The 25,557-nt window shown below is 38.4% G+C and overlaps 1 protein-coding gene across 1 annotated transcript; it reads right to left on the reverse strand.

Annotated features, from left to right (window-relative positions):
- Positions 1–977: 977 nt before the first annotated feature.
- stxbp1b (syntaxin binding protein 1b) lies at positions 978–25,187 on the reverse strand. Its single transcript, XM_033972772.2, has 20 exons — positions 25,121–25,187; positions 21,716–21,765; positions 21,078–21,159; positions 20,679–20,755; positions 20,044–20,122; positions 19,857–19,960; positions 12,359–12,507; positions 12,028–12,112; positions 11,389–11,519; positions 10,460–10,567; positions 10,301–10,361; positions 9,358–9,423; positions 9,163–9,243; positions 8,939–9,077; positions 7,231–7,340; positions 7,047–7,148; positions 5,970–6,055; positions 5,735–5,892; positions 3,247–3,362; positions 978–1,055 (listed from the first exon to the last, which is right to left on the reverse strand). The coding sequence occupies exons 1-19, from the start codon at positions 25,155–25,157 to the stop codon at positions 3,253–3,255; spliced, it is 1,815 nt and encodes a 604-aa protein (XP_033828663.1). The 5' UTR covers positions 25,158–25,187; the 3' UTR covers positions 978–1,055; positions 3,247–3,252.
- Between the last annotated feature and the right edge of the window lie 370 nt (positions 25,188–25,557).

A 25,557-nucleotide genomic window follows, 5' to 3' on the forward strand; every position in this document is an offset into this window, starting at 1 on the left:
GTCAGAGCAGACACCAGGGAATAATAATAAGCTGGAGCAGGGAATTAGATAGATAACATGTGGTTCATATAGTTCAAATGCTTTTTACACTCTCCAAAGCACTGGACAAAAAGTGCCCCCTTGTGGGTACATTATGCTATTACATCTTCTCAGTGGAATCATTTGTCCATTGAGAAAACACAGGATTTGAACTCACAGCCTACAGGAATCTAAGAAACTGACAAATCCAATATTGTGTTACTACTACAAAACTTGCCAATACATAAAAATTAATTAATAAAATACAAAAATAAAAGTAGTGGTGCATAGTAGTACTTCTGTTATTTTTGTCAGCTACTACGTGACAATCACCAAACTTCAGTCGCTGCTCCTCCACAAACAGCTGCTGTACCCGGAGCAAGAAATTCTTTGTATAAATAAAATGCAAAGGTTTTTTGAAGCCACTTTATTTAACACCTGAAACTTATCATTTGGGGAAGAGCAGATTTGAAATAGTACTTATTCTGTGCACATCGGTATATAATCAGAGGACTACAACACACAAAACAACATGGTCAAAAACTGGATACTATTGCATTTCTACAGGGCAAAACTATATAACAAGCTAATGATTATGACAATGGACCCAGGAAGTAAATATCTATGTATTTATAAAAGCTGTGAAGTGGCCAAGCTCCCATAGTAATGCCTCATCAGTAGGACTACATTACCCACAATTCACCATTCACTCGCCTAAACTATACCTACATTTTAAATAAATAAATAGATAAAACAGCACTCAATACGTTATCCAACCAACTCTTGAAAAAGTTCTCACAAATTAAAAAAAAAAAAAAAAAAGAAATCAAAACATTACCATCACTGTCAATTCATTGTCTCACTGTATTAGCACTGATAGGTTTAAGTAAATTAGCGTGATATCTATTTGATGATATAAATATTCTGGGATGGTAGGTTGAAGCACTGGCGGCCATTTTGGATTGTCAGTCGGTCGACGTTCTCCGGGTGTTTGAGGGCTTTGAGAAGGCGAGATGGAGTCAAGATTCCAGTAGAATCTGAAAAACACCACATATTTTGGATGAATTGGCCTGTTAGCATTAGCATAGCATTCAGCATCATACTAGATCTATGAAATGACGCTTCCATGGCTTTATGTGGGCTTAATAATGTGCAGTGATAGTCCATTGTGAGCACTTAAAGTTCAAATTCACATAAATACGTAATTCGTAATTAGATCAGGACTGTTACCACAAATGAGTCTGTTGTGTTTTACCTATATGTTAATGCAAGGACAAATTTGTACAATACGATGTAATTTGTATAAATGTGAGCACCACAGCTTACAGTAAAGATTAGGACTGTTCTGAAATTTCAACAGTTTTTGCATATTTACTTTGGAGTTAGCAGCTAGATCCAATATGGCCGCACGTGGTATATATGTCACGTGTCTGGCATGAACTGATTACTCTAAGGTGACCAGATTTTCAATATTAAAAACTGGTTGGTATAAATAAAACTGTGAAAATAGTGAGTAGCATTGTTCATTCTCAACTCACTTGTGTCATTTTATAATCTATAATCTGGGATGGTCATTTTCACGCACGGTTTTCTGCATTTTATCTTAGCAAATGGCAAATTAATTGCCCCTTTATTGTTGGCAGGGATCAAATACAGGGACACTTGGGACGTTTGGTCACCCTAGATTACTCAATTTATTTATTTATTTATTTATTTATAGCGGACAGTGCATGTTGACCAACAGTAACTGTTTAACATGCCAGAATTAGCCAAGAGGCTAGTTTTCATCTGTTGTCCGTTGCCATGATGTACAGATGGCTCCTTGCAAATTTAAATAATTTACAGAGGACACAGAATAAAATAAAAATAAATGTACATTTACAGGTGTGGTAAAAAGGTAGAAAAGCATTAAGTCTTGAGCAGTGAATCATAGCAAAGACAAGCGAAGTGAATCATAGCGAAGACAAATGAAATAATTAAAACAGACAGGTTATTAAAAACAGCATGCAATTAATAACAGTAAAAGATTATGTTAAAAAGCACAAGAAAATAAACAAAGGGCCAATAAAAAGATAAGAAGATCATATTGACATCACAACATTCTATATTCTGAAAACATGGGGGCAGGTCAAATTAATTGATTTAAAATAGTTAATATACAGATTCTATGGTGTGGCTGGATAACTCATAGTGGCACAATGGAACTTAAAATAGTGTGTATGTAGTGTATATGTATGGAAAGTGGAAATGGCCCTAACATGTTTAAAAATGTTTGGTCTGATTTCTGAGCAAAAATATATACTACATTACAGGGATGTAATGTAATGAACTTCCTTCACTACAACCTGATGACCTCACAAGGTGAAACACAGTATTTTCAACCATGGATAGGGCAAATCAGGCTATGACATTTGCATTTTACTCTCACCAGAGTGAAAAGATAGAGATGGAAACACACAGAGAGCACAGGAATAATCACATCGTTGCATAGTGAAGCCTGCATACATTTTCAGTCCAATACCAGATTTCTATATACAGACTTGCAGCAATCTTCTATATTCATGCTTTTTGAGTAGACGCATAAAAAAAAAAAGATAATCACCAGTCTACAAATACATTGGCATACAATTACTTTAGTTTATAGGCTGCAAGAAGTAATTGACATTGGGGCAAAATTAGAGCAATGCAGTCCAATATGGCCATTGCAAAAAGATAAAATAAACATCATGATCAAAATGTGTACTGGAAAATCAATATTATATAAGTCTCCCATTGTGGAAGACGATAAGATAATAGAAGTAGTTCAGATTAAGTAATATTTAGCATCACTCTATTCTTTTGCTATAGGATAAATAATGCATAATGACACACAGGTCCGTCGACAGAAATTTTGGGGGCCCAGGGAAATAAGACTCACATGGGCCCCCCTCTAATATAAATTAATAGGCAGAGGTTTCAATTCTGGGCCCCTAACACCCTGGGGCCCAGGACAACAGACTAAATCGACTCTAATACAACATAAAAAGTTCACTGGGCACATTTACTTTGTCTGTTAAAAAAGCCAACTACAGTATAATGAGATATCCCATTTTAACATTTGTTCTAAGTGTGTCCCTTTTTTGCATATTCTTTCTTGTCAAAACCTGCCCAGATGTGATCAGGAAGAAGTCAGAGCACACACATCAGATTTAACTGTTTACATGACAGAAGAGCGCACTTTGCATTTACTTGTGTTCATTCTGCAGGCTGCTCCTCAGCGCCCTCTGGAGGAGCATTCGGGTCCAGGAAGTCCGAGTGCTGCAGCTCCTTCAGATACTTCGGAGGAGTGATGATGTGAGTGGAGCCTACAAGGGACAAAAAGACTCAGCCATTAGTTTGATAGTATCAAACTGGAGCGAGTCTTGTACTCTAGGTTTAGTAGTAGTAGTAGTAGTAGTAGTAGTAGTAGTAGTAGTAGTAGTAGTAGTAATAATAATAGTAGTAGTAGTAGCAGCATCAGCAGTTTTAGAATAGTGTTGATAGTAGTAGCAATAGTATTAGTGGTAGTAGTAGTTGTAGTAGTAGTAGCATCATCAATAGTTTTAGGAGCAATACTGTTGGTAGTAGTAGCAATGCTAGTAGTGGTAGTAGTACTAGTAGTAGCAGCAGTAGTAGTAGTAGTAGTAGTAGTAGTAGTAACAATAGTAGCAGTAATAGCAGTTGTAGTAGTAGTAGTAACAATAGTTGTAGCAGTAGTAGCAGTAATAGCACTCGTAGTTGTAGTTGTGGTTGCAGATACAACAGTTATAGTCACTAATTACAGTAGGAGCAGAGGGAAGTAGATGTAGTTGAAACTGTAGTTGTAGTAATAGTAAAAGTAAATAGTAGTAGTAGGACTGATGAAGTAATTGTTATAAGCAGTAATATAATAATGCCAGCATCGGTCGAAGTGAAAAGAATGGATAAAGTTGGTGCAGTGACACTGGTAGAAGTAGCAGTAGTAGTAATAGTGGTAATAGTAGTGATATAGTGACAGCATAACTGTAGTATCTGCCAAGCACAGTAGTATTATTAGTAGTAAAATAGATACAGTAATTGTACAAGTAAAACAAGTAGTTGAAAGAGTGCTCATGTTAGATTAAGTCTTACACATTTGAAGTAATGTGAAATAATGGAGATGCCTAAAAAAGTCTCTTAAAATCCTTCTGCGACCACAGGATTATATGAATTATGATTATGGAATCTGAGGAGCTGAGTTTGAAAAACAACATCAGTTTAATAAAAGTGCTCAGACGGTGAAGTACAGAGTCAGCTAAACCCCAGTATCATAAAAACCCCATTTACAAAACAACACATCAGCACTGTTTAAAGTCAACTCTCATTCACTTTGGTACAGTTACATTAGAAAATTATACTCTCTCTTAATCCTCATGAAATCCGCATCATTGTAAGTTGTAAAATATGGCAAACCAATGTTAATTCAGACCTATTATGCAAAATAATCATGTTACATATTGTTTCCCCTCACCATTTACTCACTCAAAGTTGTTTTTGGAGTGATTTGTGCATGTTCGAGCAATCTAATCACTTATTTTCATTATGCCATATTCCCGATCAACCCGTTTTGACCTCCAGCAGCATACAGCCTGTACTTGCTTGTCTTTTCTTAATCGATGATGCACGCAGGATTTGTCAGGGTCATGTAGTCATTTTGTGATATGCAGCTATCCATAAGAGGTGCTGACTTGTTTCTTTTATTAAGTCATTTTAAATGACTTTTGTGATACTTTTATTCAAATGTCTGCTCACACCAGTTATAGTACAGAATACATCTTTTATCAAGTCCTTAAATACCATCCCTGAATTTGCAAGTTGGAGTTATGAGTTTGAGCGATATTCCCGGGGATTTTTCCAAGTGGGAAAAGGGAAAAGTCCCAACTTAGTATGTCCCTAAAGCTTTTAATAAGAGGTAACTCAAGCTGATCTGATTCTTCAGAATGTCCACACTACTATTACTATTGCTACTACTATTACTACTAATACTGTTACTGTTGCTGCTGCTACCACTACTACTACTATGACTGCTGCTATTGCTACTATTACTACTACTACTGCTACTGCTAATGTTACTGCTGCTGCTGTTGGTGCTGCTACTACTACTACTATTACGACTACTACTGCTACTATTACTGCTACTTTTACCGCTACTACTACTACTGCCCCTACTAGTATGACTACTACAACTACTACTACTACTACTACTACTACAGCTACTACTACTGCTATGACTACTACTACTACTACTACTACTACTACTACTACTACTACTACTACTCCTACTACTACTACTACTTTTACTGTTATTACTACTACTGCTCCTACTAATTTGACTACTACTACTACTACTACTACCATAACTACTACTACTATTACTGCTACTACTGCTACTTTTACTGTGACTACTACTACGGCCCCTACTACTATGACTACTACTCCTACTACTATTACTACTTCTACTACTACTGCTACTTTTGCGGCTACTAATACTGCCCCTACTAGTACTGTTACTGCTACTATTACTACTACTACTGCTGCTACTGTTGGTTAAATTGTATTATCAGTTCACGTTCACCATCTCTCCAAACTGTCATATCATTCCAGGGTCATAACACGTTTCTTTTTTATACCATTACATCGCCCACCCTCTGCATAAAACCCGTACTACACTTTTACTCACCAATGAGCGCCTCCCACTTGCCGTTGGCCTGGGTGACCTCATACACACAGCGCATCTCACTGTAAGTCACGCCTCCGATTATGAACACTATGATCCTGGGGCCCGTCTTTATCTCTGTGGGGCCCCGGTTCTTGTGCCAGTTGCCATAGCGAGCGCTGCTGCAAAATTACATAATACAATTCAAATGTAATATATAAAGTAAACAAGAGCAAAATGAAAATACAGTAGTGTATACCTCGATGGGGCGCTGGCTTTGGCTGTTACTTGTCTCTGGGAAATGTATGGGTACAGCTTAGGGTCAAGTTTGTCCTCAATGGCATCCTGTAATTACAAAAAAAAAATTTGAAACGTGTATTTTTAAAGATATATTACGCAAAACTGACTGTTGTGAGCTTTAAGTTATGTTATAATGCTGTTACCTCCTCAAAAACATACCCGGAGTTGTGTTTTGTTTCATTCACACATGTTTGAGTTACACTTTATTATTAGTCTGTCTACATTTCCAAAGATGTAAATGCTCTGTTCCACCTTGTGATGTCATCAAGTGATAGTTTCAAGTTAACAGCCACCTTTTACCTTTTGTTAGATTTGCAATTCCAGGACTGAAATCAAACCAAACCAAAACCAAATGATTCTAGTGAAGATGTATGAAGTTTAAAAACACAGTGGAGCACTTCCTGTATCACCTCATGACATCACAAGGTGGAACAGAGTGTTTTCAGTTTGAGAGAAGAAGCCTAAACAAGCCTATATATGCAAGGTTTGTGTGTTAAACAAGTCTAAATGAAACAAAACACAACTCCAGGTACGTTTCATGATGAGGAAACAAAAGTAGACCATAGATCAGAAAACAGCGTAATACGGGCTCTTTAAAATAAAATAACGTGCAAAAAACTGCTATTGAACAATACACTGAGACTACAAAAATTCCAAATAATTCCATAAAAGAGCACATATTTTTTCATTCTTTAGTCCAGCACTGCGCTCACAAAAATGTAATCAAAGTTTGGCCCATTTTTAGTTTCGCTGCCAACAGAAAGTAATAGAATTTCTACCCCCTGGTCAAAAGTAATGTAATAATAATAAGAGGTGGAATGAAAAGTTTTCGGTGTTACAAAAAGTGAAGTTTAAATAGAATAAATAACATAAAATATATATGTGTGTATGTGAATTTATAGACTCAAATATGTTCTGTATTGGTTTACAGTTTGAGGAAAAAATGAGATATATTGTTTGCAGAGGCCTAGTTGAAATTCATACCATGTAACAATAAGTACACGTAAATACAGTTTGCTTACGACTGCAGTGTTACCTCAATAATATCCTTGACGTAGGGGGTCCACCTGGAGAGCTGGTATGTCTGCTCACTGATCCTCTCCTTACGGTCCGGCTTCTTGGCTTTCTTTACTGTGCCCTGAAGCGAAAGGCAAAGCTGACTGAGTACGGGACGGGGGAGGGTGAGTGCAGACTACATAAGCCTGAGTGAGTGGTAGTACCTCGGACACGATGGGTACTCCCATGTGGGCCATGTTGGAGATGATGTCACTGTCCTCTGGGGGGATGTTGGCGTGTTGGAGCAGTTTACACAGGTTCTCCTCGGTCACTCCTGACGAAAGCACGTTTTAGGTCATCGGTATTACACATACTCGCAGCACTCTAATACAGATTTATTAACATGTACTTGTACTTGAGTTCTGATGGGATTATATGAAATTGTACGTTGCTTCATTTAAAATAATATTAGTTACTGAGTTCAGCATGTGTCTCAGTCGCCCCCATGTACAGCTGTCTAACATCTGTCTCTGAAACTAGAATCAAATTAAAAAGTAACTTGAAAAACAACCTTGAGTAGTATTTTTATGCATACTTTTAACTTTCATTTAACTACAGTTATACAATTGTACGTTTCAAAGTGTAGACAAGCACACATGTTCAATATTCTTTCCACCACTGGCTATTAGCAGCATAATAAAACATAGTTATGGTCAGTGGTGGAAGGTAATGAAGTAAAAGTAGTAAAGTACTGTAGAATTTTTAGGTAGTAAAGTAAGTAAGTAAATTTGAGAGTGGATACTTTAAATTTTACTTTACTACAATTGAAAGCAGGTATCTGTGCTTTCTACTCCACTACATTTGTGAACTGGACTGAAAAGTAAAAAAGTACAAGTTTACGAGTTCAAGCTTTGGCTTTAAGAAAACAAAAATAAAATTAAAATAAAATTGTTTAGAAAAATTAAGAAATTGATTTGTACTGCAACTGTTGACCAAAATATGTATAACCTTTAATCAATATGACTATATTTAATGCTTTAACAAACTAATAACACTTTTACTCTTAAAGTGCATTTTTAATGGGTACGTTAATGCTTTCACTTTTTATCTCTGTATTTGTACTTTTACTTAAGCAACAAAATTCTTCCGTCCCTCATTGTGGCTGTAATTACTATTAAAGTAGCCATGGTATCTGTGTAATCCCATGGTAGTCAGGGCAGAAGTGGGAGAGCACCACACACAAACACAATGGTTGACTATTCAATCACGGCTCAGAAAAGCACTCAAAAAATTTATGAAGAACACCTAGAGCAAAACAGGACTTTCCAAACCAAAAACAGTAATAACATTCAACAATAAAATGTAAAAAAAAATGCATTTTCTGTATTTATTCAAATGCTGGTGGTTCTATATTACCCAAAATTGACTCTTGTGAGGTTTAAGCCATGTTATAATGTTGTTAACTCTTCAAAAACATACCTGGAGTTGTGTTTTGCTTCATTCACACATGTTTGAGTAACCCTTTATTATTAGTCTGTAGCATCTCCAAAGCTCAAAATGCTCTGTTCCACCTTGTGATGTCATGTGGTAGTTTTCAAGTTAACAGCTCCTTTTACCTTCAGTTCAGTAAAGATCGGCAATTCCAGGGGTGAAATTATCCAAATGATTATAGTGAAGATGTGTGGATTTTAAAAACACAGCGGAGCACTTCCTGTATTACCACATGACATCACAAGATGGGACAGAGTGTTTTCAGTTTGACAGAAGAACTAGAAACCTAAATATGCAGGGTTTGTGTGTTAAACGTGTGAATGAAACAAAACACAACTCCAGGTCTGTTTGTGATGAGAAAACAACATTATAACAGATCAGAAAATAGCATAATATGGTCCCTTTAATAGATCATGTACAAAATGGCTGCACTGTACTGACCGTTCTTGAGGAAGATGTAGAGGAGGATGATCCTGATCTTGTCCATCACCGTCACGTTACTGTCCAGAAGAATGGGCACGATGAGGCGCATGGGGTCTTTAATCTTCTCACCCTCTGCATCGGTGCCCATCGCCAAGTCCTAAAAAAAAAAAAAAAATTAAATCTAATTCAATATTTTCTTATGAATTATAAAATATTGCAAATTCAACAGCGAAGCGCCTCACTTGCTCGACCCGACAGAGTTTGTCCACTGTGCCTTGATATCGGTTCATACAGTCCTCAGCCAGGTGCAGGTGGGTGGAATACTGGCACAAAAATATCAGAGTAAAACCTTTAGTACACAATTTCTTCATTTTGTTGTTGTTGTTTTCACTTTAAACTAATTGCTGTGTTATATTTTATTATTATTAGTGAAGTACCTTACTGAGTTCTTTCTGGTACTGGGGCATCTTCTTAAGCATCTGGGACAGCTCCTTCATCGTGGTCTGAAAAACAAGAATACACCTCATTACATTACACCTTAAATACACAATACATTTTAAGTATTTTGCATTATAGCATCAGCTGGCTTAAGTATTTAAAGGAACACTATGTAAGATAGCTTTTACTCCCATATCCCATGTATTTATGTTTTATTTTTCAAGAAAATTATCCAATCAGAAAACAAAATGAGCCCCACACAAGTCTCTCATTTGGGTTTCACAATGTAACTTTTCTTCCACCTGCTTTTCTCCATAAATTAAGTTATCGCATTGTCTAGAATAATCCACATAATGGCATTAGTTTTTCTATCTCCATGGAAATAAGCAGGTAACACCATCAGGCCAAGTTATGAGCCAGATCTGCAGAGAGAATATATGTGTTTCTAAGTATTTTTGAGCAATAAAACACTCGTAATAGGATAAATCGAAGTCAGATAGGTAGCAGAACCCCACCAGAAAAGTTACAAAGTGCATCTTTAATACAAACAATATAAATGTAAAGTGCGTTAACCTATTTCTCTGTGTATAGAACAATATTTAAACAAATGGTCATACTTTTATATAGCGCTTTTCCACCTTCAAGGCACTCAAAGCACTTTACATCAAGGAACCACTCACCCATTCACACACACATTCATACACCAGCGTACACAGACACTAGGGTGGGTTAAGTGTCTTGCCCAAGGACACAACAGCGATGTGGGAGCTAGAATCGCACCGTCAACCTGTGGATCATTGGATCTGTCCTCTTAATCAATGACGTTTATGTTGAGAGCAGGATTCAAACTGCCAACGTTTAGAACAGTGGGCAAACGTTCTACCAACTGAGCTACTGTCCAGTCCAGTCGTCCAGTGTCTTATTTTCAGAGTTGTCACAAACCTTCTCTCCAGTCTTCATCTTTTTGCTGGCTGAGAACTCTTTGAGCGATCGCGTCACTGCCCTGTCAAACAAAAGAATAATATGACGTTTACGCTGTTATATAAATGTACGCTATACTGTGCAACGGGATTTGTTTTGACTGAATTCTATTGTACTTACGTGGAAACTTCTGCGATGTGTTTGTGTCTCAGGCTCAGCCACAGGTCATCGTCCTCGTCCAGTAACACCTCTTTGGTCCTGGTTTCTCCCATTCCGCTGGTCTCAAAGCTGACAGAAAATCATCACAATATTAGCAGCTCATTCGGCTAAGAGATGGTGATGGTGACATTGAAGTGACATTAAAGTCCTAAATTACACAAAATTGACTCATGTGAGGTTTATGACATGTTATAATGCTGTTTCCCTCCTCAAAAACATACCTGAAGTTGTGTTTTGTTTCATTCACACGTTTGAGTAACCATTTATTATTAGTCGGTCTACATCTTCAAAGCTCAAAATGCTCTGTTCCACCTTGTGATGTCATGTCATAGTCATTTTCAACAGCTACAGCTTTAGTTCAGTACAGATCGTCAATCCCAGTGCAAAAAATGATCTCAATGATTCCAGTGAAGGTGTATGGAGTTTAAAAACAGTGGAGGATTATCCCATGACATCACAAGGTGGAACAGAGTGTTTTCAGTTTGAGAGAAGAACTGCTATAATAAATATACAAAACACTAAGTATGCAGATGTGTCTGTGTGAATGAAACAAAACATAACTTCAGGTATGTTTTTGAGGAGGTAACAACATTAAAACATAGATCAGAAAGTGTAATATGAGCTCCTTTAACTACTGTCTTGGTATTTTTCAGACAATAAAAAAGTCAAAGTCAATGGTTTTTTTATATTGTTCAAAATGACAATAATTCATAAAATAAAACAGAATTGCATTTATTCTTGTTTGATAAGATTACTGATGTTTTTTGTTTTATTTTCTTCTTTTTCAACAACTCTTTTAAAAATGTCTTGATTGGAGTTTATGAAGAATGATTTATACCATTGAGACCATATTGTACTGTGTATGTACAGTGTGTTGAGGTGTGAGTTACCTGTACACGTCGTTCTCGACTCCCAGCAGGTCGTAGGCCATGGCCTGCAGCGTGAGCTCGTGCAGCACAGGAGACACAGGGTCAAAGCCTCGGTCTAGGATGATCAGCTGAGTCCTGCACTTATCTGGACCCTGGGACCAGCACATGTTATCATATTCAGCACCACGGACAGTTCACACAGAGACTCAGTCAAGAGCTGTTACACTATACAGGCACATGTTTAAATATATAGATATGAGGCAGATGTGTTTAAATATATAGCTTTTACTGATTACAGTTGTAATGCTGATTTATTATTATTGTCCAGTTGGTTTAAAAAACCTAAAAGGACTCTCTCTGATCTGAATTCTCATTACCTAAACCACAGCATCTGCAGCCAATCATTAACCAGTACCTCTGCTGCTGCAGTATATGCCGACCATACACTGTACTGAGAATGAGAAAAACTTAAGGCACTGGCAAGTTGTGATTGTAATACCTGTACTGTAAGAGCACGGGGTACATATAGTTCCTTTAAATGTACTTGAGTATGTACTATAGTTTCAAATAATATATAATATTTTTCAAGTTACTTTTTAATAAGTCTTAATATTCAACATAAGACTTATATATATAAAGTGTTTATTTATAAATCCTTACCTCTCCCATGGAGGGGTCATCTGCTTTGTAGCCGTCCAGTTTCTCCTGTAGCATCTGAGCCAGGGTCGCACAGTCTTTATACTCTCTAGAAAATAAACAATTCATATTTATTCACTTTAGTCTTTAGAATAATATATTTTATATGAAAAGTGTGATTGAAATGCATAAATACTGCAAAGCACAGTTGGGCTGAGACACTGCAGATTATAAATATAAATTATACATTTTTTTCAGGTTGTTCATTTTAGTTTACTTAGTAAAATGTAAGAACAAAATGTAGTCGAAAATGTCTATATTTTATGCGGTGTAGAAGCAAGTCAGTGTCGCTCACACTCTGTAGCGGACCCCGGGGTACTCCTTGAGAGTAGCACACAGAGTGGCGATCTGCTCGGCACAGCGCTCCAGCATGTTGTTCTTCACATCTGCTTTAAATGGGCTGTAAAAGTCCTGGAAGGCATCCACTTTGTCCAGGGAGAAGACCTACAGGAGAGACGGGTATGTTAGACAGAGCACAATCAACACACACTGAGCACAATCAACACACACTGAGCACAATCAACACACACTGAGCACAATCAACACACACTGAGCACAATCAGGACACACAAGGAACGGGACATGATTTTTGCATGTAATAAAGTCAAATTTGTTTGGCCCTGCTGTGTGCTGTCTGTATCTATTCATGAAGACTTTTTCACAACTGCAAAGAAGGAAGTAACTCCAGTGCGCTGTTTGCATGCTAGTTGTTGTTAGCATTAGGGAGGCACTGATACGATGCTGGTATCAGACATCGGAGTCAGTACTGAACATTTTCATAGATCAAATATCAATTCCAAGGACCAAGTTCAGTCGTTTATACCAGTGTATATTTTGGTTTATACACTGATATAATTAGATGATTTATGGGCCAATGGTGGGCCAAAACTTCACACATTTGGATAATTCTTTGCTGGAGTTGCATAGTTTTTATCGTCAGTGAACAAAGACATAAGGTTGATGCATTGTTAGCATGCTAGTTGTTGTTGACATTACAGGGACAGCAAATACCTGCTCTAGTGTTGTGAAAAGCACTTATAAACTCAGCACCTTTAACTCCTAATTTCACTGTAGTCTAGTTTTGCTTATGAAGCCCAAAATACAGAATTGCCTAAAAAGTCTTTTTGATTAAATACTCAAATTAGTTACTATTTTTGTGTAAATATTTCACTTGTACTTTCAGATTTAGTTTTGCACCACAGACATGGAAAAGTTGATGCAAAAATATGACTAGATGAGCCAAAAATTACATAATTTAAGAACAAACCATAGAATTTATCACAGAATTCACAAAAATGCTGTGAATTCCATGATAAAATTTTAAACTTGATTTTGATACTGAGGAATAGAGTCGATACTCAGTACTGATTGCAATACCACAATTATAATTAAAAAAAAAAAAAAAAAAAAAAAAAAAAAAAACACTCTTTCTTTAGACAATTAGAATGTCTAAAGAAAGACAGAGGATATTTTTGAGACTGTTGTGTGCTGCCTTCATAAGAACTATGAAGTAAAGCTGATGTGCATTATTGTGACAGCAAATCTCTGTTCGTAATTGTAATTTGTTTTGTTAAACATTTTGTATTAATTATTGCATTTGAGTAAATCTACAAATTATTTTTGAAAAACAATTAGCCTATTTTGCATATTCTACCATCAGTCAGAACAGTGGCGAGTACTGGAGTGATATCTCTATGGTAACATGACAGGACACTTCTGTATATAATTGAATGCTTGTACTTAGGACAGGTCATTTCATGTCAAACACTGCAGAGGACAGACCCACTTTATGTCTGAGAGGCTGAACTCAACAAACAAGGCTCTCTGCATTTAGTCAAAATGCAGAGAAATGTACTACCTACATTTCTCTGCATTTTGACTAAAACAATGACATCTGTAGTGGTTTAAATGTTTGGGAAAGAGGCAGGGTTTTCATGTTAAAACAGAATTTTGATGAGGAGGAAAGTTACGTGATAAGTTTGAAACATCAGCTCACTACAGTAAATTTCCATAAGCATGCTTTCACCTCTCAGTGGGAGCATTTCTGAGGTGAAAAACTCATTAACCTGAGTCAACCACTGCTATCATCACCAATTAAGATTAGCTCAAAATGATGGGCCCCTGGGCTCCTGACAGGTTGCACCAGTGGCATTTAAACAGTGTCTCCCTCAGGTTTCCTCTGAGATTAAAGCTACACAGGCAATTCTTGTTTTAATCAAAATGTTTAATAGATATCTTGGAGTAAATATGTCACTTACTGCTACTATTTTTAATCTGTTCTTTTGGAACAATATTGTTACTTTAATATGTCTATGATATCACAACTGTCAGAGCTGTTTAGGTTTTATCTATAGACTTTATGAGCACAGTCACTGTAAGAATAATCAACTATTCCACCTCCAAATATATCAAATATTAAACAAGGCAAGTAGCCAAGATAAATAGTGCAAATAGGCATTTTAACAGTGTCACAGATGAATGCTCCACAAAGATGAACTGTTTCTCTAAATACAATACTTTTTCCTTACCACTGTTGTCTCAGTTTTTATGGATTCAATTAGTTCTACAATAATAATTTTAGGTGAGTGGTTCTCATGAAAAGATCTCGCTTTCCATTTACCACCAGATGTAAACCAGGTCTAATATAGAACTACACCATCGCCACAAATTAAACCAGGGACTAGCCCAAAGTCAACAGTCTGATAATTCCAGAAATCAGATAATGATCAAATTGTGGTGTGTATGTAAACACAGCTAGTGACAGCGTACATATGTTTTTGTTTTAGGTCCCATGGCCTCACCAAAGAAAAAGAGCGATTTCCAAAGGATGTTTTTCTGGTTGAACAGCTTCTGCTGTGACACAGAGGAATAAAAGTATCATTTGTTCTGTTTTTTCCATTTACTTTTTTTCTTTAATTGGCTCTAAAAATAATTTACGCTGATCTAATTTTTTGGGGGAATAAATACATGCATTTCCATCCATTTTCTTCTATTTATACAGGATCAGGTCGAGGGGGCAGCAGTTTAAGCAGAGCTCCCAAACTTCCCCCACCCAAAACACTTCCTCCAGAAATAGTCCCTCCAGCGTGTCCTAGGCCTTCCCCGGGGCCTCCTCCCAGTGGAACATGCCTGGAACACCTGCCCTGGAAGGTGTCTGGAACAGATGCCTAAGCCACCTCAGCTGGCTCTTCTCATTGTGGTGGAGCAGCTGCTCTACTCCGAGGTCCTCCAATGTGACTGTGCTCCTCACCCTGTTTCTAAGGAAGGGCCCAGCCACCCTGCGGAGGAAACTCATTTTGACTGCTTGTATCCGCGATCTTGTCCCTTTGGTCATTTACCCAAATCTCATGACCATAGCTGAGGATAGGAACATTGATTGACCAGCAAATAGAAAGCTTTGCCTTTCGATTTAGCTCCTGCTTTACCAAAACAATCTGATATAGTGACCACAACACTGCAGACACTACACTGATCTGCCTGTCAATCTCACGCTTCATCCTCCACTCACTCGTGAACAAGACGCTGAGATACTTGAACTCCTCCGCTTGAGGGAGGGACCCTCCACCCACCTGGAGAGGGAAAGTCACCTTTTTCTGGTTGAGAACTATGGTTTCCAATTAGGAGGAGCTGATTCTCATCCCAGCTGCTTCACACTCAGCTGTAAACTGCCTTAGTGCATGTTGAAGGTCCTGGCACGATGAAGGTCCCCAAAAGAGAGCCCCTCCAGTGCAGTCATGGACCTTCATAATAATGTCCATAAATACAATAAACAGAACTGGTGACAAACAGCAGCACTAGGAATAGGTCTGACTTACTGCTGGCAATGCAAACAGCTTCAGCTTCGGTCATACAGGGGCCAGACAGTCCTGAGCAAATCCAGATCCACAAAGCACATTTGGACTAGTTGGGCAAACTCTCATGAATCCTCAAGCACATGATTGAGAGCATGGAGCTGGTCCAGTGCTTCGCGACTGGAATGAAAACTACACTGCTCCTCCTGAATCTGAGATTTGACTATCGGTTGGGGTCTCCTCTCCAGTTCCCTGAAATAAACCTTACCAGGGAGGCTGAGGAGTTTCAATTCCCTGTAATTGGAACACAACCTCTGGTCCCCCTTCTTAAACAGAGGGACCACTACCCCGTTCTGCCAGTCCAGAGGTACTGTCCCAGACCACCACACCATGTTCCAAAGATGTTTCAGCCAAGACAGACTTCCAGACGGGCTTCATTCACCCCAGTGATGGGTGATGGAAGAGTCCGCCTCAAAGTCCTGCGTCCAGTCTTCAGTCCCTGTATGACCAGAGCAGGAGCTGTGTTCGCATTACCGGCAGTAAGTCAGACCTGTTCCCAGTGCATGTTGGCCTCCACCAGGGCTGCCCTTTGTCATGGTTCTGTTCATTGTTTTTATTGGCAAAATGTCTAGGTGCAGTCAGGGGCCGGAGGGATTCTAGTTTGGGGACCATAGGATGGAATCTCTGCTGTTTGCAGATGATGTTGTCCTGATGGCTTCATTGAACCAGGCACTGGGGCAGTTTGCAACAAATGTGAAGCGGCTGGGATGAGAATCAGCTCCTCCAAATCTGAGGCCATGGTTCTTGACCAGAAAAAGGTGGCTTGCCCTCTGAGGAGAGAGTGGAGGAGTTCAAGTTTCTCGGGATCTTATTCATCAGTGAGGGAAGGATGGAGTGTGAGACTGACAGGTGGATCAGTGCGGTGTTGTGGGAACTGAGTCGAAAGAAAAATCTCTCGATTTACCAGTCAATCTACATTCCTACCCTCACCTATCGTCATGAGCTTTGGGTAATGACCGAAAGGACAAGATCATGGATATAAGTGGTCGAAATGAGTTTCCTCCACAGGGTGGCTGGGCACTCCCTTAGAGTTTGGGTGATGAGCTCAGTCACGTGGGAGGAGGTCGGAGTAGAGCCACTGCTCCTCCACATCAAGAGGAGCAAGCTGAGGTGGCTCAAGGTCTGTTCCTAGGTCTATTGAACTACACTACAGTCATTTTCACACATGTTAGTGGCTCTGTGGACCGACCCCAGAGTGATTTGGGTCTGTTTACTTCACTTTTGGGTTGGTCTTGTTCACATACACTGCACATCATTCACCACAGACACACCATGAGCCATGTGAGAGTCCATCAGCTGATCAAAGAACTTATTTCTATGAAAATGCACTTCAAGGAACTGAGCCCCGTGAATACGCAAGCAGCCTCACTTCCCCTGTACGCAGTGGCCATTCCTTTCACCTGTGGCTAAATACACTGTGAGGATTGTACACGCAAACGACACATAGGCAGACTGAAACTCACCTGTGCAGACATAGACAAGAGGAGACTGTCACTGATATTAAGTTGATCCAAATTGCCTCGTCAGACAAATGTGTCAAACAGCAGCTCTGCGGCACCCATTCATATAAATATATGTGATCTGAGAGCTTTTTGCCAAGCACTTTTACTGTCACAATGAACTGCACATGTCAGCCCGAAGTCGGCCCCGTTCACACTCGAGATGCTCCAAGACTTCCTCTTTCAAGCGCTCTTGGACTAGCTGTTTACTGTGGTCGAGAATATTCGACTGTTGGGCTCACACTGACCTAAGGGCACTGCTGTCGGAGCGAATGCTCTTTTACATTGACTTAACTAGTGGCAGTGTGAAAACGATTTAAGTGTGAACTGTGCCATATTTTGCATAAACGTTCAGTCCCCTAATGGGTGCGCTCACACCTGTCAGCATACTGGTTATCACTGTTGTTTTCTTTGTTTTGATTCAGGTCTGAGGATGGAGTTATAAATAATTCAATTACTTATTATTTATTTATTAGTTATAATCTGATTTAAAGTTGTGTTCTGAAAGTTGTGAAAAGCTCTTAACAACTCATTACAGTGAATTATCAGGATACTAGGAATGCATAGGAAGGTAACTTTATAAACTAGTTCTGTTTTTCACATTTTTAAGACAGTAAAAATCAGGTACAGTGCCTGATTTTAAAATACAGATTTGCCTAAAAAGTCTAAGATATTGAACTAATGCTCAAATAAGTTGTAAAAGTTGTTCTGGTGAGGTTAACTATTTTTTTACTTTTGTATTTAGTCTGCGCAGTATAGCTAACTTTAAAAAAAAAAAAAAAAAAAAGGCAAGATGAACTAAGAATTATGCTACTCTAGAACAGATTTTATTATATAATTCATAATGTATCGGAACTCAATTTGATGAGGATGAGAAAAATTGAGGATTGCACAATTATTATTATTATTGTATTATTACTATTATTGTAATTTGTCAACTGTCATTTGGGTCTCATTTCATTCTCAAAAAAACACAAATCCATCTGCTCCCCTTTGTCACATGATCAAATCCTCATTCCCCTGTCACGTCTCATCTGAGCTTTAGTTGGCCTCAGGTCTGTGCGCACTTTGGCCGACAGCCAATCAGATGAATAGATCAGGGGTGAGTGGGCGGGGCTTATGGATTAAAATGAGACCGTAGAAGAGGATTGAAATAGGGGCTGATCCTTCAAAAACACAAACTGCTCTACTGAGGGAGGCATGTGTTATGTCATTTTTACAGTCTTTATGGCTAATACAGGGATTACTATTGCTGCTTTATAAAGTACTATTCAGCCAAGTGTTGCCACTGTTAAAATAATGTACAAAATGTGTTTTTATTTGACGGTATAATAACACATGAGATGTCAAAATATATAAATGCAATTCACTGACTATATGATAGTTAAATAGCGAGTTTCCATTTCCATATATTGGTATTATAATAGGCTTTGTATTTTTCCCATGTATTTGAGAAAATTTTGTCTTGTCCAAGAACAGACATATTGTATAAGCAGGTCTTGAGGTCAAAACATAGACTGTTTATATAAATGGACATAGCTAACCTGCTAGCCCCCGCGTTCCAAATAGCAAGTGAGCATGGGCACACTTCCAGCTCCATCAATTGAAAAACTGTCATCCCTGACTCGTCATTTTGGTCTTAAAATGTTTGTATTAACCCGTTCCACATGATCCTGTTATTTTGCGATTGTATCTGTAAATCATGATATGTATATCAATAACAGACAAATCAGGAACCGTCTTTTCTCCAGATTACTCCTGCTAGCCTTAGCAGCAGGTTTGATAGACAGTGTTGCTAAGTGTCTGCTCCCTGCTAAACCAGCAGTGTGGGTGAGAAGGTTTGTTACTTTCAACAGCCTTGCTCCAGATTGGCTCTTTGGTTGCTATGATACTTGCGTTCAGAATTCCAAATATGGAACTCAGCTCCAAATTCCTCCCTATAACTGCTCGCTTGGATAAGCTTCATTTGACTGGAGCCAAACTCTATGGATGACTCACTTAGTCTGCTTCTTCATACAGTCTATGGGTCAAAATAAGGCAGCCGTGTCCTGTCTACATCTAATTAGAAAGGTTTTTATTGTCTGATAATCAGAATGTGCAGGCAAGCATGCTAATTGACAGCTGGTTGCTCTGGTTTCTGAGAGTTGTGAAAAGCATTTGTAAAATCATCGTGGTGAATAATTAGGATGTTCAGAAGGCATAAGGCAAGTGAATAATAACTTTGTACCCCTGCAAACTGTTTAAAATAAACTAGTTGTGTTTTTCACATGGTACGGCGCCTATAATAGTATTTATGGATGCTTAAAATGTCTATACAAGTAGTGAACATTACTCCCTCACTTGATAAGCCACATCACAGCTGCCCTGGGGCTGACTGATGGAACATGGCTGCCCCTCCAGTGTCATTCACATTTAACATGAGCAGGTTGGGCGGAGTCTTTACCTGTGACTCGTACGGCAGAAAGGCCACGTGGATCTCGGTCAAGGCCTTCATGGCTTTGGAGGCGCGGGACTTTGTGAGCAGGCCAAAGAGAGAGTCTGGGATGGCTGAGGATATTAGGACAGGAAGTACAATGTTAGATAAGAGTTTTTATTATACATTTGTGTAAAAAGATTGTGTTCAGACTTACTGTCTGTGAAGAAGACATGTGCTGCTCTATATTGTGGATTCCGTGGATCTCTGAAGTCATCGATTAGACCTTCTACAGACTAGAGACAACAAGGGATTGGATTATAGACTAAAATACCATTTTTCTGCACCTGTCTGTTTAAGTCTTAATTCTTGGGAATTTGGGAATTCTTTTAATGTTTTTGGGGGAAAAAAACTAAATTGTTAAAAAACATATAATTATCTATTAGTCCATATGTAGATCATAATTTGCCATTTTATTTTTTTGTAAAATGTGATATTGGTCTAAAATGGCTTCCAAATACAAATGGGAGCTGTAGGTTTTCTTTTTAAAAGGCTACACTGCATTTTTGAACCTTACGGGTATGACCTGGAGACTAAATTTTTTTATTAAGCACAAGTTAGCACAGGGAGATGGGGAGGGATAGGGGGGATGTGAAAACAGACTTTCTGAGGACTCAAACCTCTAATGCAGGACAACAAAGAATTACTCAAATATGAATAAACTCTGAGTAAGCTAATGATGACCAATGAGGGAACAGTGTTAAGAAATGCTAAATTCTCATAAAATGTGATTTTGCATAGCACGTCCTCTTTAAAAATATCATTTGGATATACTCATATGTGTATAGTTACCTCATCTGACGGCGTGATCAGGTAGATGGCCTCCATACTGGGCAGAGGCTCGCGTTTCTTTGTGATGTCTTCTACAACTGTACAACAAAAGCATAAGAGTGTTCAGTACACAATTGGTGGTTTTCATATTCTTGAATGTGATGATGTTACACTCCCAGATTTCCCGGTTGATGACACTGTATTTTCCTTCACAAATGTTGAACCTGATCATTTCTATTATATTAGTGACTAAACCCTTGCTGTATTAGAACACAACTCTGCATTTTAAGAGTATTCATTTTACCTGCCTTCCCCATCTGTATTACATACTGTTGACCTATAGAATGTCATGATGCCATCTGAAACCCAGCTATAGCAGATTTATAGTAAAGTTAACAAGAAAATGTGTTTGTTACTCACTGGTGATCCCCTCGGACATGATATCTGTCATTTTACAACACGACGACACCATCCTCATGCTCAGTTTGTCCACTACAAGGACCTGGAAAACAGTTTACATTGAAGTACTTCTAATACTTAAAAAGCCCATATTACACTGTTTTCTGATCTATGTTATAATGTTGTTTCCTCATCACAAACATACATGGAGTTGTGTTTTGTTTCATTCGCACATTTTTAACACACAAACTCTGCATATTTAGGCTCAGCTCTTCTCTCACATGGAAAACACTCTGTTCCGCCTTGTGATGTCATGTGGTAATACACAAAATGCTCCACTGTGTTTTTAAACTCCATACACCTTCACCAGAATCATTTGGATTATTTCAGCTCAGGAACTGCCAATCTTTACTGAACAAAAAGGAAAAGGAGCTGTTAACTTGAAAACTACCACTTCATGACATCACAAGGTGGAACAGAGCATTTTCAGTTTATGGAAACATAGACAAACTAATGATAAAGGATTACTCAAACATGTATGAAATAAAACAGAACTCCAGATATGTTTTTTATGAGGTAGGAGCTTTATAACATGGCTTAAAGTTCACAATATAAAACCTTTAGAGGGCTGAATTCTAATGGTATATTGCGTCACTTACTTTCCATTTTCCTTTCTCTCTGGCTTTTTTAATGACGTCGTTCATAATCTCTGAAAAAGTAAAAATAAAATATAATAAGTAATCACAAAAAAAAAATAAAAAATCACATGTCTGATTACAAAAGCAGTGGATTTCATGTTGTAGTCATGGCTTCATCTTGTGTCACTCATCCCCTGATTGTTGTCACAGATGGCGGCTGTCACATCAAGAGATAAGACACATTTCTACATTTTATATTTTTGGTGTTGTTGTTGTTAAGAAGTACAATTGGGAAATCTAATATTATGCCACATTATGTTGTCACAAATCAATACAATGCTTTCAAACTACATTTTGGTTCTAAGGAATAGGCTTGATATTGAATAATGATTTGGATGTTTATATAAAAAAAGAAAAAATTTTTTTTTAGATGTAATTATTTTCAACACAAATTAGCATGTGATCTTATGTTAAATCTGATATAGTCACAGTATAGGTAAGTTGTGTTTTGTCAAATGTGTGGGATAGTTTTTAGTATTGTTATGGATACTTTCGAGAAAGTCTAGTTTTGAGAACAGCTTTAGTGTAGATTAGTACGTGGGCATAAATTGTTTACAACCCAATCCATGCTTCAATGTAATTGGTTAAATTCAGCTGCCTGTGTTAGAGCCCAGAGAGACATTAAAGAGAGGAATGTTGAATCACAGGATGATGATTTGACCAAAATAGCAGATTGTCAGAGCAGTGAGATCACAATTCCATTTTTATTGACATATCAACCAGCCCTACCTCAAATAAAGGCTGACGTTTTCCTGATGCATCGTATCTGACAACACAGTCACAGGTGATCCAATACTTGGTCTAAACCTACAGCTGTATATATGCCACATTCATGCAGACTAACTCCGACTTGGGAAAGAATTTGATCTCCTATGAGTTTGACTCCGAGTTCCAGAGATAATACAGTGACAGGACACTGTTTGGGATTGTTCGGCAGTGTAGGGGAGGGATTTTGTTTTTTTTATCACTGGTTCTGTGTGGCGACTCCAGGCTTCAAGGAAAGTGATGGTATTAGAACTTTTTTGGTCAAATCGCTGTGCATTCATTTTTTAATTCATTGAATGTGTGTAAAAATGCATAAAAAGATTACATTCACATGCCATGCTCCAGTCCCCACATCATAGACCATATACACAGTGACCGACAAAAAATAATACCATTGAACCAATGGACGCCACACCAGCCCGCACTACACAGACCTCCTAAATGATAGTAAATATTTTTCATTCATAAAGCAAAGAAAATATCAGGCGCGAGAATGCCCTGTTCACCCCATATACACATCCACATCCTATCTCAACTGTTGATAACTATTGTCCCAGTTTTCTAAGCCCGTTAGACTCTACTGTCCAATGCAATCACCCCCTTTAATCTGCTCCTGCCCAAATCCTCTTAAACCCACGCTCCCTCTCCCTCTCTCTTCAACACGCTATTTCTGGGCCTTTCCATGCTACAGGAAGTGACATCACATGAGTTGATAAACAAACCGCAAGGGATAGTGGCGGGGTGAGACAAAGTGAACTAATGCGTTATAAGCATGCGGTGGGGGTGGAACTTCGGTCACAGCTGGGGGATGAACAGGAAGTGGGCAGTGGGTTAAGGGCATCTCATATAGGTTAAACTACAGCTAAACATCTGGTTGTTTTTGTATTGTAAGTCGATAGGGGCAGTTGTATTTATCTAAAAGGCTCTCAAAGGACACACAGACAATGTGTAAAGCCAATAAGGGATTGAAGAGTCAACCTTTCAGCTAGGGATGGAATGATAACCAGTATTAAGGTATAGCAAGAGTGAAAGTCCTCCAGCTAAGGTAGCCCTGACCAAGCCTAGCTAGCTGGAGATGGGCCCCTGGGCATGGTGCTGCAGTACCTACTGCTCCTGAGAGGTTACCCCGGCAGCATCGAAGGACGGGCCAAATGCAGAGAAAAAAATTTCACAATGGCAAGAATAAAGGCTAACCTTACCCTTGACCCTTAACTGTCTTAGGACTGTTTGGAGTTTGAGGATTGAGAAGTTCATTCGGCACAGGGCTGGTCCATACAGTGTTAAGGGAGTAGTTCATGTCGGCATTGGATTCGGGAGCCAGTGGAGGGGGCACAATATAGGTGTAATATTGCTCCCTACTTAGGACCATGGCTGCACATTTCTGTAACAGATCTGGAGTGGAATCAAAGATGCTATTTGAATGGACGCAAATAGCAAGTACCATTAATATATTGTCTTATTCTGCATAAACCTGATCCAGATGTGGAGTATGCATCACAGTAACCGAGCCTGAATCATTCAAGGCACGTAAGAGCGTGCTCACAAACATAAGCTGGTTGTTAATACCTTTCCAAATAAATTCTGTCAAATTTGAGTAACAATTTGAGCAGTGCCAGCAGCATCTGGCTAAAGTTATATGTATACTATATTAAGAAATCTGAATCAAAGGGTAAAAAAGTATAAAGAACCAAAACTGGTGTAAATATACTGATACAGTGATATTAGACCGTAATAGTAGAAGCAGAAGTTAGAAGACATGAAATAAATAGTAGTAGTAATATAGTTGTAGTATACGTTTCAAAAGAAAAGGGGAAAAAATGTAGCCTTTTTCAAACACACTGGGTGGGCTATGTTTACTGTAACCAGAGATATTGTTAAAATATAGCCAACTGCAAATGCATTACATTAATATGAAAGCTTCGTAACAAATTCACAACTCCTCAACACCCTTATATATTTTTTCTCTCTGTGTTTCCAAAACGGGCATCCTGACTGACGCTTAGATGATTTTTGGCGTTACTTTACACTAACTTTAAGTGAAGCCCTCTTGTGTGGCGGTTGTGATTGTGACAGAAACGTTTCCACTCGGAACGATGTTAAGCAAAGAACTTAATCCGCACAGACAAAGATTAGCGAGGCAGGATTTACGCCAACCGGGGACTCACTGCGCGCTCGCTCCAAACATGCACCTTATTGCTATGAAACCCACACAGAAACAATGTTATAACAAAGACACTAAACTATTCTTGTGTACTTATACGAAATATTTTGGCTAGAAAGTACTGTAACAAAGATGAAGAGGATTTGAAAACTGCATTTTGACGCTGACAAGTGCCATCTGATCGTGCGCTTTTACGCGCACCGGCACCTACAAATAATGCTCTAAAGAGGACTAATTTAGGATGCACGTTAAGATAAGACAGTGATGACAAAAGTAACAGCAAGCAAGAAAAAGAAAGAATTCTTAATCTAGGTAAACAACTTTTAGACAGAAGAGATGAGCGCTATATCCAACCCCAATATTAACTTGCAAAGACTATAGCAACCATTGCAGTTTTATGAAGTGTGGTACTGTGTGTAAAATAGTTTGAAATTACTCACTTTCGCACACGATGGCTTTGAGTCCTAGTGGAGCCATGATGAGCCTCTTTGGTCCAGCTCCTCGCGCGCACTGACGCACGGACTGTGTCCAAGACCTGTCAATCACGGCCCCTCTCAGGACTTCCGTTAGCTTTGAAATATCTTTCAAAATAAAGTTTGGTCATCATCCATCACAAACATATATATATTTTTCTCCATTTTCTCCACCACTGCTGTTCACCAAGCTACCTATAAAAATGCAACTCGCCATTTATTTGTTTTGCTTAATAGATAATTTTCGACAGTCATTTTCTTAACACCTTTTCAGCCTGAACTAGATTATTTCACAGTTACCTCTTTAAAGAAAATTACAAAATGTGCTTTAATTGGAAGAAGGGAAGGGTGTGGTACATCCTTTTGACCACCAGGGGTCAGCAGACAACCAATGTTGAGGCTCC

This window comes from Periophthalmus magnuspinnatus, chromosome 9, assembly GCF_009829125.3.
Source record: "Periophthalmus magnuspinnatus isolate fPerMag1 chromosome 9, fPerMag1.2.pri, whole genome shotgun sequence".
Taxonomy (NCBI): domain Eukaryota; kingdom Metazoa; phylum Chordata; class Actinopteri; order Gobiiformes; family Gobiidae; genus Periophthalmus; species Periophthalmus magnuspinnatus.

Bases quoted from the DNA above. Each gene is read 5' to 3' on its own strand.
- stxbp1b (XM_033972772.2), bottom strand. From the start codon at position 25,157: ATGGCTCCACTAGGACTCAAAGCCATCGTGTGCGAAA. The intron at 12,113-12,358 runs GTGAGCGACACT...TTTATTTTCTAG, and splicing joins CCCGGGGTCCGCTACAGAGT to AGAGTATAAAGACTGTGCGA. The intron at 9,424-10,300 runs GTTTGTGACAAC...CTTGTTTTTCAG, and splicing joins AGATGAAGACTGGAGAGAAG to ACCACGATGAAGGAGCTGTC.